We start from the raw sequence: 14,382 nt of genomic DNA on the forward strand, positions 1-14,382 counted from the left end.
CAATAGAGTTTATAATAATAATAATTGTTGGTTTCTTCAGATTCCCTTTGATTTAGATGATGTAGTTGTTTTTTTTATAAATCACAGTTAGTCTCGTGGACTCAATCCTTGGGGGTGGTCGGTCCGATTCTACGGAAGTTTCCCATCGATCATCAGGGTAAATCGGGAAGCGCATACGGCGGTCAGTCCAGATGTCCAGCAGTATTTGATTGCGTTCCTCATTTGGAAGAAAATTTTTATAAATATGTCGTAGTTGGGGATCGAATCATGAGTCTTTGGGTCACAATTCGGATATCCTATCTTTGCATCATTGTCCGGGGACATTAGATGATGTAGTTGTTAATATTATAATAAGAGGAGCATTTTAGAATATTAGTCAAATTAAGTTTACTTTGACTTGTCAACAAAGCAAAGTGGACTTAACCAAGCTTTTTTTTATTAATTAGAAAAATTCCTTGCCATCCTAATGAAGCACGACGCCTATCACCACCAGCCACGTGTCTTTTTTTTTTTTGCGTTGGTTAGCCATCGAGTCGCCGTGCGAAGCAGGGTTTGTCTACGCCGTTGGATCCTGTTGCTCCTCTTTCATCCACCGTCCGCTCGAATCGTCTTCGAATTCGAGAACCTTCCACGAGTCGACGCCCCCATAAAACCGGCGCCTTATCCCTGCGCAGCTGCGCTACCACCGGCCCGCTAGCCTTGGATTAGGGTTTGCGTCTTCTGGATCCGTAGGCTTGTTCGATCGTCCATGGCGACCTCGTCGGCGCAAATCCACGTCCTCGGCTCGTCCGGCGCCTTTCCTTCTCCCAAGTTGCCGTCCTCCCGCTTTGCCGCTTCCAGTTCCCTCTTCTTCGGCCTCCGCCGGCCTAGTGGCGCTCGGATTGTTTCGGGGCGCCGGAGTCATGGCTCGGGTTATAGGCCCCTGCGGGTGGCTTGCGAGAAGGTGGTCGGGATCGATCTCGGTACCACTAACTCCGCTGTTGCTGCCATGGAGGGAGGGAAGCCGACGATCGTGACCAACGCTGAGGGACAGCGAACCACGCCCTCGGTGGTGGCCTATACGAGGAACGGCGACAGGTTGGTCGGACAAATTGCCAAGCGGCAGGCCGTGGTCAACCCTGAGAATACATTCTTTTCGGTGAAGCGGTTCATCGGACGGAAGATGTCAGAAGTGGACGAGGAGCTGAAGCAAGTCTCTTATCGGGTTCTGAGAGACGAGAATGGAAATGTCAAGCTCGATTGCCCTGCCATCGGGAAACAGTTTGCTGCTGAAGAGATCTCAGCCCAGGTAATTTATTTTGGCCTGCGTTGAGGGTCTATTTTGTTTAGTAGTATGTCGTGTGAGCTATTTAGTTTGAAGTTTCTTTATGAGAAGTTTGCTGGCTTGAGTTTCAGTCCACTGACATAGCGGTGGCCGCAACTTGTTTCCCAGACCATATGATTGAGAATCATTTTATTATAAAAACAATAATATAAAAACTGATACTGACTTGTCTAATTGTTGGACCTTTGTTGCAAATATTTGTGGTTAAGTTAAATTCTATAACTTATGTTGTCACAGTTCTGATTGCTAAGCTTTGACTTGGCTGCATTATTTTTTCTTTGATTGTTGAAAACTTTTTTTCCCGTTCATCAGGTTTTGAGAAAGCTCGTGGATGATGCTTCCAAGTTTTTGAATGATAAAGTTACGAAAGCGGTGGTAACTGTTCCTGCTTACTTCAACGATTCTCAAAGGACAGCTACAAAGGATGCTGGCCGTATTGCTGGTTTAGAAGTCCTTCGTATCATTAATGAGCCAACAGCTGCATCATTGGCATATGGGTTTGAAAAGAAAAATAATGAAACTATTCTGGTATTTGATTTGGGAGGTGGCACTTTCGATGTTTCAGGTAAACAGGCTTGCTGAAGTTTATTTATCTTTGCAATTATCTTATCTAGCCAATTTCATTTCCAAATGTTATTTGAAATTTCAGATTCCTAAGACCCTAGGGCATTTCAATCTTCCAGTTCAGTATGGGCATGTTGCTAGTTTGCACTTAATGTCTATGTTAAACATTTCCAAGAACTATAGTGTTCGGTATAACAGAAAAATGTAGAGTTCAGTAATATCTTTGGATTTTGAATTCTTCTTATGTTAAAGAGGTAATTTTGAATGTACATTTAATGCACAAGCATCTTGTGAGTTTCACATCATTGATGTCAACTTTTGTAAAATTCAGATCAAACACATTATTCGGTAGTTTGAAATTTGTAATGCCTTTGTTACATTATTGTAGGAGATGAATGTGCTTTGAATGTTAAAGATGGCAGTACTTTCGGTAGTTCTTATTATGGTTGGCTGCAAAAATTTGCCTTTGATTGACTGGACTTCACCTAATTGTATGTTGCAGGGGCTTGATAGTTGGAAATTTAGTTGTGAAACTACGAGCGGAAACTCAAATCACAGAGCACTTAATGATCTATCCTCACTATTTATCCACAGTTTCTTTGTTGACAAACATATGACACTTAGTTGTATTGCATGATATTAATAGGAATAGATAGATGAAAACAGGTTAAAAGTTGATTAGGATGATTTAGCATGGCATGGAGCAGTAGCAGTGTGTTCATACTTCATGATAAAGGTTTTAAAATGAGCATGATCATGAAAGTAGCTTCTTGACAATCTACTTTGTAAGCGTTGCTGTTCTTTTCTAGTCTATAATTCTTTGGTCATCACGGTCATTACCATTACTATTTTTTCCCTTATTCACTGATTATGCGCTTCTCACTCTCAGCTTATAATGTCATTGTTTAATCCTCTATATTGCAGTTCTTGAGGTTGGAGATGGTGTTTTTGAAGTGCTCTCAACATCTGGGGACACACATCTCGGTGGTGATGACTTTGACAAGGTTGGTTTCTCAATATGTTAAACTTTGCATATTAATATTTATAAATGAAATGTGTTTTCCTCTCAATGCTTGCGCTTCAATTCAGATCCTGGCATCGACACTTGTCATTTTCTTGTTTTGTAGTTTAGTGGGTGAACTCTATGCGCTTATATGCAATTGATTTTGCTAACAAAAATATTTGAATATCTTGTAAATGCAGCTGTGATGTTTGTTTTTTCCAACTGTTTTACCCATTCGATACTATATGATGCTTGAGCTATAGGTTTTAAAGTTTCTATGATTGAATTATGTTTATTACCCATATGTTTCCTAATAATGGCATTACTTGATAGTGCAAAGTTTATTGATCTGTGTTGATATTTTGGTCTATGACCGAAATATTATTGTTTTGATACTATATCATGTTATGCCGATACAATTTTGACTCTTTTTTACTTTCAAATGTAAGTTTATGCCAATTTAAAAAATTATTTCCATTAATATTTGAGAACAATTGGCTACTCATTATTATATGAATCTCAACCAACTTACTGATATCAATAGTGGTGATATTGTGCATTAGATGGGAGCATCGGTTCCTGTAGCATTCATGTTAGATCAACCCATTAATTTTTAAGATCTAAATGAAATAGCTCTCCTATGGCATTGACATTGATTTTCAACATGTCCAATATTTCTGACATTGATTTTCGACATGTCCATCAATATTTCTTGATTCACTACTGGGAGGTGGACTAACACCATTGGAATTGAAACAAATATAGACAAATGATAAGGACATACATATGCCATTAAGCTATGAGATAATGGTTCACCATATGATGTGTGAAAGCTATAATAAAAGGTTGAGAGTATGACAAACTTTGAACATGATCGTGCTAAACTCTCCTGCATATCTCAATAACTATGAACTTCATTTCGTCTACAACCTTTTTATTAGTTCGTTGCTATTGGCTCTTAATAGGGTTAACACCATGATCATCATCCTCGGTTGCATGCATGCAACGCTGCTCACATGTCTAGGACTCAAATGTTGGAGTTGAGGGAATATTGTCACCACCACCTAGTTCATCTTCACAATCATTGCTCTCATTAGTAGTTGCATTACTATTGACAGTATTATTATTTCAAACTTCTTGTCAGATTGTGGTATTAGCAGGAGATGACGTTTCCTTGCTCTCATCAAGATCTTGCTCATCTATTCCATGGAGTGGAGTGTGACCAATTATCAATTTGTCCTTTTCTTGTTAGCTAGTTTATGTTGAATAGATTTGAAATTTTTATCTTTATATTTGCTACAAATTGCAGATCCTTTGCCTTTCCCTTTTAGTGGTATTTGGTTGTGTTTGAAGATGAGATGTATGATAACATTTAGGTTGAGATCCAGACAATTGAGATTTTTAGTTAAAGTTGCCTCATCATCATCTTCCTTACTGGTATCTTCTCTCAGCACTTCTTCAATATGTCAGATAAGGAATTGAGATGTTATTGATGGATCTCTTGCTTTATCACGCAACAAATTCTCGACTTCAATATCACTCCACCAATCCATTACTGAACATATGACATTGTTCCAGGACAAGTAGCATAGTGGTTTAACCTTGTGTTGTCCGGTGTTGAACAGGAATGATACATTTCAGCTGTTGCAGGTGTCAACACGAATTTTATTCCATGCTTGATAGTTGAACAAAGTAAAGCATTGCGGCATAAAACCTAAAAATACTCCAATTGTTTAACCTTTACACATGATTGAGGATGTACAAGTAGGCTTGATTAAACTAACTGGAATGAAATGCATGACAAAAAATAGATAATGGTTTTTGGGTTATTGTTACAGTTAGGGAACTGAATCTGGGTGGATGGCATATGCGCATTCAGGCTGATGCTGTCATTGCTGTTATAAGCCAGTGGGCATGTTCATTAAATTATGTTATGATTAATAATAGTCATGAACTCCACCTTGGTAAATGGATCCAGAGGGTCTGTTAACCGTCATAAAGAGATACCAAACTCCACATGACTTGTAGGAAATGGATGTATACCTGCTTTACTGCATTAGGCCATAGAATAGCATACATATTGTTCTTACTAAAGTGCTAAAACAATATTTATTTTGATCAGAGGGTCGTTGACTGGCTTGCTGCTGACTTTAAGAGAGATGAAGGAATTGATCTTTTGAAAGATAAACAAGCCCTTCAGAGGTTGACTGAAACAGCTGAAAAAGCTAAGATGGAATTGTCATCCTTGACTCAAACAAACATTAGGTTGGTTTATCTTGTCATTTTTTATTTTATCTCACTGTCTTTAGAGTTGATCTTTCTAATTTGATTGCACACTTAATCTTTTGCTAGTTTACCATTTATCACCGCCACTGCTGATGGTCCTAAGCATATAGAGACCACAATTACAAGGGCTAAATTTGAGGAACTTTGTTCAGATCTTCTGGACAGGTATGCCAAAACCTTATTTCTTGATATTCCCTAATCAGCAATGTGCCAGTTTGTGTTTCTTATGAAACAAGAAAGGACAAACCAAAATTCTGCTGAGTTTAGATATATATATATCTTAGTTTTATTGTAACATATGTCTGTTTCATTTGGGTTTTTACTTGAAACTTATTTAATCTTTGTTCTACCTGTATTGATTGTCATACCAGGCTTAGAACACCTGTTGACAATTCCTTGAAAGATGCAAAACTTTCATTTAAGGACATAGATGAGGTAATCCTCGTAGGCGGGTCAACTCGTATCCCCGCAGTACAGGAACTTGTGAAGAAGATGACCGGAAAGGATCCAAATGTGACCGTCAATCCTGATGAGGTAGTCGCCCTTGGTGCTGCAGTTCAGGTTTGGCTTCCAAAACCATTATCGTTAATCATGCAAATAGTTATTTTAAATTTATTCTCGTATGTGTGTTTTTCATTTTTAAATGTTTGTTGAGACAAAGGGGCAAACTGGTGCATAGGAGTCAAGTTCTTGTCCTCGAAACTTATAAATGCTCTCCTAGCATGCAAAGGTGTATATTCACTACGGCTGAACAATAATTACAATTAGAGAAATCCAATGCTTAAGATGAGTCAGTGGAGTACCTATCTTTATATGCATCTGAGTTCATAACTAGTAAAATCTTTGGATTAATGTTGTACCGAAGTTCTTCGCTGCTTCTGATATTAGCATTTACATTGTGCACACAAATTTGTGCGAAGCAATTTTGGAGCAACACTTAAGCAAATTCCAATGCCTGAAGCACATGAATATTTTCTCTCTATTGACTTTTGCTTGTCGTTTTTCAGGCAGGAGTGCTATCTGGCGATGTCAGTGACATTGTCCTCCTTGATGTCACACCACTTTCTCTTGGTTTGGAAACGCTGGGCGGGGTGATGACAAAGATCATTCCGAGGAACACGACGTTGCCGACCTCAAAATCAGAAGTGTTTTCCACAGCAGCAGATGGTCAGACAAGCGTCGAGATCAATGTTCTTCAGGGAGAGAGAGAATTCGTGAGGGACAACAAATCACTTGGCAGTTTCCGCCTCGATGGAATCCCTCCAGCACCGCGAGGAGTGCCACAGATTGAAGTCAAGTTCGATATTGATGCCAATGGAATGCTGTCTGTAACTGCTGTGGACAAGGGCACTGGAAAGAAGCAAGACATCACCATCACTGGTGCCAGTACCTTACCTAGCGATGAAGTGAGATTTTCATCTATATATTTTTTTTCATATTTAAGCTTCTCTATTGATCAAGTAGAATGATCCAAAGAATTTTGAGATCATATGCAGGTAGAAAGAATGGTGAAGGAAGCTGAGAAGTTCGCAAAAGAGGACAAGGAGAAGAGGGATGCCATCGACACGAAGAACCAGGCAGAGTCTGTCATTTATCAGACAGAAAAGCAATTGAAGGAGCTGGGTGACAAGGTACCTGAAGCTGTCAAGGAGAAGGTCGAAGCGAAGCTCAAGGACCTCAAAGATGCAGTTGCAAGCGAATCGACCCAGGGCATGAAGGACACAATGGCTGCCTTGAACCAGGAGGTGATGCAGCTCGGCCAATCACTGTATAACCAACCAGGTGCAGCTGGTGCTGGTCCAACTCCTGGAGCTGACGGTGAGTCTGCCGGAACATCATCCAAAGAGTCCGATAACGGCGATGTTATCGATGCCGATTTCACTGATAGCAAGTGAGAATGGTCAGGTGGGTAGGTGCCACAATTTTCACAAAAACCGTAAGTTACATAGGTGGGGAAAAAAATTGAATCCTTGAAGACCAACACTAAGAGCACTAATAGGATGGGTGCCAACAGGTTTGTGAGCAAACTATATGCATTAGGGATATCTTATTGAGGTTTTATTTTCCTTGGAGAAGACAAATCGTCGTGCACTTTCACAACTTTTTTATTTTGTAAGCTCAAATTATGAATTATTAATGCTTTGAAAGCTATATTCTTCCATTCTACAGGTTGAATAATTTGGTGTGCATAGAATCTGTGTTTGAGAACTAGGAAAGAAGCCCAATGAATACCATGTTTTGTAAATCTGTATCATTCATTTTCCACACACTTTTCCTATTGTTTTTATTCTGTAAGTTTCTTTTGTTAAAATGATTCTGGAGACAGGTGGGCTACATCAAACTCCAACTATTATCAACAACACAGGCGACAGAAGGGAGGAAAGACCGGCTTAAAGAAACACACTTTGCAAACTTGAAACACACCGCAGAGGGATACCAACCTGGCTGCACATTACATCAAACTATCTATATGCTGTGGCCTAAGGGTCTTATTGCTCAGGCTTCCTGTTGAAGTAAATCAAACCACTGGTATAAGCGAGGGCTTGGGTTCTTGATTAGATTGCTGTTCTTTGCCAGATCCATCTGTCGTGCCGCCGAGGCAGAAGTACTGGTCCATCAGTCGAATATTTACAAGACTAGTTCTAGGTGTTACAGAATCTGCTGTTGCACTGCAATTTATTGCAGAACTTGAACAAGAGGCTCTATCAGTTTCACTACCCAAACACACTCCTTTGTCTTTCTCTGTTGTAGATGATGATAACGATGATCGCGAAAACGAGCCTGGGGCAGTATGGGTGGCCGGAGCCAGATGAGGCATTGCTTGAAACACTCCGCGCATTAGACTTGCTGTAAGTTTCTTCTTAGTTGTGGAACTTGCTGTTGGAGAAGCACTTCTGACAGAGAGTGCTCGCTGCTTAACGATACCTGGTGCCGTTGTGGAGAATCGTAGTCGGAGGGGAGTTGGAGTGTCTTGTTTGCCAACTGATTTCTTGAAAGATTCCCATGATTCGTCGTCTCCAAACTTATTTGGTGTCTCAGATGTCTTCTCCTTGCGACGCGGCCACCTGAGTAGAATCTTGAGATGCCTTGCTGCATTGCTAATAGGATTTTGTCTCTTCTTATCAGAAGACCCAACGTCTGAGGCACTGATGTGGGTGACTTCACTCTTACTAGCAGTGGAGCATGAGCTCGGCCTTCCACTAGCCTCAGAAACTTCAATCCCTGTGTACAAGAATATTTCGGCATCTGAAACCCTAAACGAAGTACCTGGACTACTTCCGGCGCATTGCATTTTTATGTGGGAAGCAATGGCTGACCTTGCCCTGTAGTCCTTCGAGTTAGCAATTCCACCGGCAGAAATCAATCGTTTGATAAGGATCTCGGAAGATGCTGATTGCGGGTGCTGTCTGAGTATGTCCAAGGCCGTAATACCGTCATTGTCTCGAATATTAAGTTTGATAGATCGAATCTTCATCAGAAGCTCCACAAGGTCAGTGTGCACATTGCTAATGACAGCCATATGGAGGATAGTCCTTCCATCATTGTTCCTCTCATTGATGATGTCGTCGATCTTTACAATGGTTCCGCTAACCAACTGCTTCATGAGATTCATTTGCCGATCAAGTCTTTTGAAACCGGGTGTGCAAAAGCCCGCCACTGCCATATGAAGGAAAGTATCACCGGCATTGTTTGTCAAAAGGGAGGATGAGGGAGAAGCCATGACTAAGGCTTCTACAACCGATAAGTATCCTCGAAAAGCCGCCACATGCAAGGCTGTGTTTCCTCGGCTATCTCTAGAGTCAATCACATCAAAACATACAAGTAGATCCTTGACTACCTGCATCATTAGAAAATGCTTAAAGATACAAGAAGTGAATCTCCAGTAGTAGACAGTAGTAGCTTGTGTAAGCATTTCCTAAGATTCAACAAGTGTGAAATAGAACCCAAAGAATGACAGGAGATTAGCGAGTGAAATGTAATCAATAGTTTGATCCTAAAGAGCATTTACGAGTTACTAGAGACGCGTACTACGCCAAATATTATGAATTTATCTTCGACTAGTTATACGTAGATGAAAGATATCTCTTTAGGTAGTAAGATATCTTGTTGAAGCAGAGAACTAGTTCTCAAGTTAGACTATGGTTCAGTCAATCCAACATCCAACAATGTAAGAATCAATCGACAAAATTACCTTTCTTTAAATGCAAGAGTATACCATTTAGGGTAAACTTCACCTTCCACTTGCTGATCAGCATATAGGCACAACGGGCAGGCAGTATTAAGCTGAAACCATGGCGAGGTAGGAGGTACATGCAAGCTCTGTATAATCCAATACAAGATAGAGGACTTCAGATCGAAAAGTGGGATACATCAGTAGGTTTTGAGGGTGCAATAGCAACTTGTGTAGTGCAGGAAAAGATCGGCTAAGCATGCACCACGCATAAAGGAAATCAAGCGACACACTAGTGATCTAGCTTAGAGCAACACACATGTAGATTGAGATGTTTGCTACATCTAGTAAGCTTTTTCTCCTATATTTGTGCATTACACAAGTCATAAGAAACCAATCAAAGATGTTTCTACATCGCTTCGCCCTTGAGAAAAATAACCAGTAAGCTAGCACTATGGTTGAGGCAATCACACAAGAAAAAATCAGTCTTCATTCATCCTTGGTATCTTTCAGCTTCTATCCTCCCAACTAAACAAGGTCATAGGGAGAAAGGATGAACAATATCAAACCACAGCATGCTCCCTACAATCCTTCTTCATTCATCCTTGATATCTTTCAGCTTCTATCCTCCCAACTAAACAAGGTCATCGGGAGGAAGGATGAACAATATCAAATCGCGGTATGCTCCCTACAATCCTTTCTTCGATGCGACAAACAACCTAAAGAAAGCAGCAACATGTGGATCTCCGGCAATTACGACCATCACAAGTGCAAAAGAAACCACCCTTTATTGTCATGCAACTTGTAGTGAAATTGCTAAGTTACGTTCGAGCAAAAAAAACTAATGCAAACAATGAATCAAGATCAAAACCTGTTTGTCAGAATCAATACCGGTATTGTTCAAGGTAGAAGCATTTCTCACCTCAACCTGCCCTCTTCCGGCGGCGGAGTGCAAGATGGTTGATCCCTGAGTATCTCGGTAAGCCAATACATCTGAGCAATCTGCAAGAAGTTCCTTCAAGAACTCCAAGTTTCCTCCTCTGGCAGCAGAATGCAGAGCCCTGTTCATCATCTCCCACCTAAAGCCAGAATCCAATCCTCCACCACCACCATCACCACCGCTAGTGTTGCCGCCGCTGCCACCGCCAATGATGGAAGATCTAGGCGACACTGCAAAATCAAACAGCAGCCTACAAACCTCTGAATTCTTGCTCCTTGCCGCGGCATAAAAGATATCAGTGACACCATACTCTCCTTCACCAAACACCACCAAGGGGTCTCTCTCAAGCAGCTCCCTCACAAAGCTCATGTCGCCGGCAGCTGCTGCTGTGTAGAGTAACCACCCACCGTACCCGGCCCGGATCAGTGAGTTCTTCTTGTTCTTCCTGGAGCACTCATGAAAGAGGTTCCGAGCCACGAATGATCGGTTCTTTGCGACGTCGGCGAACCGCGCGTCGTCGTCCCACACCGTCTCCAGCCGCCGGATGCGGCGAAGCGACGAGAGCTTGATGAGGAGATTGGCGTCGAGGTGAAGCAGCTGCCGGACGAGGTCGTAGTGACCATTGGCCGCTGCCCAATCGATCGGAGAGGCGTACCACCACTGGTCGCCTGTGCTCTCCCACCGGAGCGGGAAATAGGGTTCCGGCATTTACCTGAATCTAAGGAAGCCAACTCTCATCATAAAAAACCCTAGTTTCACACGCGAACAGCAAAATTTCTTCCAAGAACCAAACTTTCACAAGAAATCGCCAAAATCGATACTGCGCCAAACAAAGAACAAACAAAGCGAACCCTAAACCACGCATTTCCAATCTGAGAGAACCCTAATAATCCCCAAACACTAAAGCTCCCATTCTGGAGATCATCTCGCTACAAAAAGATGCAAGAACAACAACAACAAAAAAAATGGAAATCCAGTAAAGTAAACTTACACTAGAAGCGACGCCCAGGTCAAGGAGGGGAAATGAAGTGGAAATCCATCTTCTTTCAGATTCAACAGCACAAGAAGCAGCAGAGGACGCGATTATATAAGAGGCAATTGTGGCGAAGAACCCAGAGATCGCGCTGCCACCAAAAGAGACCAAAAACAAAAAGTGGGGAAGAGCTTCTGAGTGGGAGGAGCGCAGATAATGATGGCGACTGGCAGCTCGCCTCCATCTCCATGTACGTATCAGTCTATCAGATCAGATCAGATCAAGGCTCATTCATACCCAAAAGGAGGCATGAGAACTGGTAGAACGAACGAGCGAGCGATAGAGCGAGTTGGTTGGTGTTCCAGATCTTCTCTTTTGGACACGTGTAGAGACTGTGAAAGTTCCAAAGCAGAATGGCAGATATGCAAATAGCCCCTCGTGTTTAGGATATATAATATATATATGAAAATTATGAAGATAGCCCCTCGCGTTTATATAAATTTTAAAGATGATGAATTCATTTTGATCTCATACACAAATTTCACTCGTCATCAAATTAAATTAGGAAGTACAGAATTATCTTCCCATCTAAAAAAAAATAATCCTTAATATATCATAATTAAAAAAATGATAAATCTCAGTCAGTCTCATGGACTCAATCCCTGGAGATGACCGATCCGGTCCCACGAAAATTTCCCACCGATCACCAGAGTAAATCGGGAAACGCATACGGTGGTCAATCCAGTTGCCCAGCATCCTTTAATTACGTTCCCCATTTGAAAGAAAATTCTTACAAATACGTCGTAACTGAGAATCGAACCGTAGGTCCCTAGATCACAACCCGAATGTCGTACCGTTACACCATTACTCCGAGGACACTACATCATAATTAAAATTAAGTCTGAGATGCTTAATTAATTATGAAATACTTTACCGTCATATCTTAGTCCCAGGGCACATTTAGGATAATTCTTGAAACACCTGTAGTGTTTCATTAATATCGAAATACAATATTATAAATGTTTTTTATAAAAAATTATTATTTCCATTGTGCTCTTAAAAAATACTCAGCTATTTTAATAAGCATATAAAATTAAGGTTAAGAAATACTTCATTTTGCCTTTATAATTCACTATTAATTTACACCAACTAATTTTACTTATCAAATAAACTCAGGAAGCAAAATGACTCATGATAGGATACCCAACATCCTTAATTGTTCAAATGTCACATGCATATGCTATGTGAATTTTGAACCTAAGTGTTTGAGAAAAATACCACCATACCATGCCCTAGAGGTATTATTAAGGTTGTAAACGAGTCAAATCAAATTCAACTTTGTGTTATAGCTTGGCTCGATTTACTATTTATGAGTTTAAAATTGTTCAAACTTAACTTGATGCATTTAAAATGTTATAACTTTGAACTTGCTCTTACATTTTTAAATTTATCTGGTTGATTTGAATTAGATATTATAAATTTATTTATTTATTTTAAAATTTTCTTTATCTATTTATAAATTTGATAAAAAAATTTATTAATAAATATAATTTATAAAATTTATCTAAATAATTTCAAAATCATTATTCATAAATATGAATAGTAACAAATTAAACACTTATATATATATTCAAACTTACATTTAATTTAATAAATTATTTAAATTTATTCATTTAATTAACCATGTATATTAAATGAATATAAATAAACTCAAATTTGCTCTTGAATATTTAATTCATTACCATCCTACTCTATATGGATTATTGAAAGACTTATATTGCCTTAAGATATAACCTAGTGAGTTGCAAGTGATAAAATTGCCACCATATAATAAAGGTCGAATTAACGACAATTGTGAAATACCCTCCCATCTATCCGTATCTAATCGTGAGGTTGACGATACTAAACCACTTGGATGATCTTAATCGCCTTTTGCCACCATTATTGAAATACTTATGTCATTGTATTGGTAGCATTTTATCCGTCTTTTTTCTCCTCTTTTGATTAGCATTGTCGAATTCATCTTTCCATTATTGTTAGCAATGAAAAGGACGAACCCATAAATACTCTAGAAATATAGAAATAAAATAATAATAATGAAATTACAGAGTTGAAGACATATGACAATAATAAACTTATATGGAGATTTTTACAAAAATGGCAATGACTTGGCCACAATTTTTTGGCATGAAGGTTTTAATGTGATAACGAAAGAGAAAGTAGAAAAGAGGAAGGCCAATGGAGGAGAAGCAAACAAAAAACTAGAGATTGAATCTTTTGCAACCTCTAGTACATGACCAATAAATATATAAAAATATTTTTTTATTAGTAAATATAATAATAATAATTTTGTATGCTGTAGGATAAAAGTATTGTGAGAAAAATTCTTTCTTTTTTCTTAATTTATCATAAAGGTGATAATTGCACTTGTCACTATCAATTACACTTCATTTATTTATGGGAATCACGTTAGTTGATCTTAAAAAAAACTGAACCAAAATAATATTATTGAAAATTTTAATATTAGCAAATTAGAATAAATTACACCTATCTATAAAAAAATTCAATAGTTTTTCATATTGAAATTGCTTCATTTATCAAGGTGTTAAGCTAACATATGAATATATCCAATAGTTAGAACTAGGAGTGCAAAAAAGTTAAATCTATTCATGAGCTTTTTTTTTTCTGTCTCAAGAATATTTAATTCATATTCAAAATTATAAAATTTAAATAAAATTTAAACTCATAATATTTTATTAATTATTTATGAGTCATGAACTGCACATCAGTCAAACTCAAATCAAATTTTGATTATTTTTATACAATTTTAATTTAAATATACTTAAATTAAAATTTATTTAGATTTAAGTCATTTTAAGCTATGCTCAAATCAGTCGGAACAATTCAAACAGAATTCGAGTTTTATTTCGAATAAATTTTGAGCCAAAATCATTTTGATTTTCAAACTTCAAATCAAATTAGAATATAACATATATTTTTTAAACTCGAACTCAAATATCAATATTTCGATATTATTTGATTCGATTCAGTTCATTTGCATATTCCTAATCAGAACTAATTTTCTTATTAGTATAGCATTCTAAATCTTAAGAGATGTCTC

The 14,382-nt window shown here is 38.7% G+C and overlaps 2 protein-coding genes across 3 annotated transcripts; one reads left to right on the top strand and one right to left on the bottom strand.

Annotated features, from left to right (window-relative positions):
- The first annotated feature begins 689 nt into the window (after positions 1-689).
- Positions 690-7,338, top strand: LOC141830417 (stromal 70 kDa heat shock-related protein, chloroplastic-like). The gene is made up of 8 exons (XM_074717847.1): positions 690-1,288; positions 1,637-1,889; positions 2,813-2,892; positions 5,014-5,156; positions 5,244-5,342; positions 5,549-5,738; positions 6,185-6,583; positions 6,674-7,338. Exons 1-8 carry the CDS (start codon positions 749-751, stop codon positions 7,070-7,072), a joined length of 2,103 nt encoding a protein of 700 aa, XP_074573948.1. The 5' UTR covers positions 690-748; the 3' UTR covers positions 7,073-7,338.
- A 96-nt stretch (positions 7,339-7,434) lies between these two features.
- On the bottom strand, positions 7,435-11,419 carry LOC141830418 (uncharacterized). 2 transcript variants are annotated; one of them, XM_074717850.1, is made up of 3 exons: positions 11,280-11,419; positions 10,271-11,000; positions 7,435-9,015 (listed from the first exon to the last, which is right to left on the bottom strand). In XM_074717850.1, exons 2-3 carry the CDS (start codon positions 10,994-10,996, stop codon positions 7,696-7,698), a joined length of 2,046 nt encoding a protein of 681 aa, XP_074573951.1. In that variant the 5' UTR covers positions 10,997-11,000; positions 11,280-11,419; the 3' UTR covers positions 7,435-7,695. The 2 variants fall into 2 exon arrangements, with proteins under 2 accessions (XP_074573951.1, XP_074573950.1); XM_074717849.1 differs by having other exon boundaries at positions 10,271-11,006.
- Between the last annotated feature and the right edge of the window lie 2,963 nt (positions 11,420-14,382).

This window comes from Curcuma longa, chromosome 6 (assembly GCF_044706935.1).
Source record: "Curcuma longa cultivar G26 ecotype Majalengka, Jawa Barat chromosome 6, ITB_CL_G26_1.1, whole genome shotgun sequence".
In the NCBI taxonomy this organism is placed as follows: domain Eukaryota; kingdom Viridiplantae; phylum Streptophyta; class Magnoliopsida; order Zingiberales; family Zingiberaceae; genus Curcuma; species Curcuma longa.

What these genes read in the sequence shown, in the direction of transcription:
- LOC141830417 (XM_074717847.1), top strand. Translation starts at nt 749, where the DNA reads ATGGCGACCTCGTCGGCGCAAATCCACGTCCTCGGCTCGTCCGGCGCC. An exon ending in CTGAAGAGATCTCAGCCCAG is followed by an intron (nt 1,289 to 1,636) that starts GTAATTTATTTT and finishes CCCGTTCATCAG; the next exon opens with GTTTTGAGAAAGCTCGTGGA. An exon ending in GTGGTGATGACTTTGACAAG is followed by an intron (nt 2,893 to 5,013) that starts GTTGGTTTCTCA and finishes TATTTTGATCAG; the next exon opens with AGGGTCGTTGACTGGCTTGC.
- LOC141830418 (XM_074717850.1), bottom strand. Translation starts at nt 10,996, where the DNA reads ATGCCGGAACCCTATTTCCCGCTCCGGTGGGAGAGCACAGGCGACCAG. An exon ending in CCGGAAGAGGGCAGGTTGAG is followed by an intron (nt 9,016 to 10,270) that starts GTGAGAAATGCT and finishes CTAATGATGCAG; the next exon opens with GTAGTCAAGGATCTACTTGT.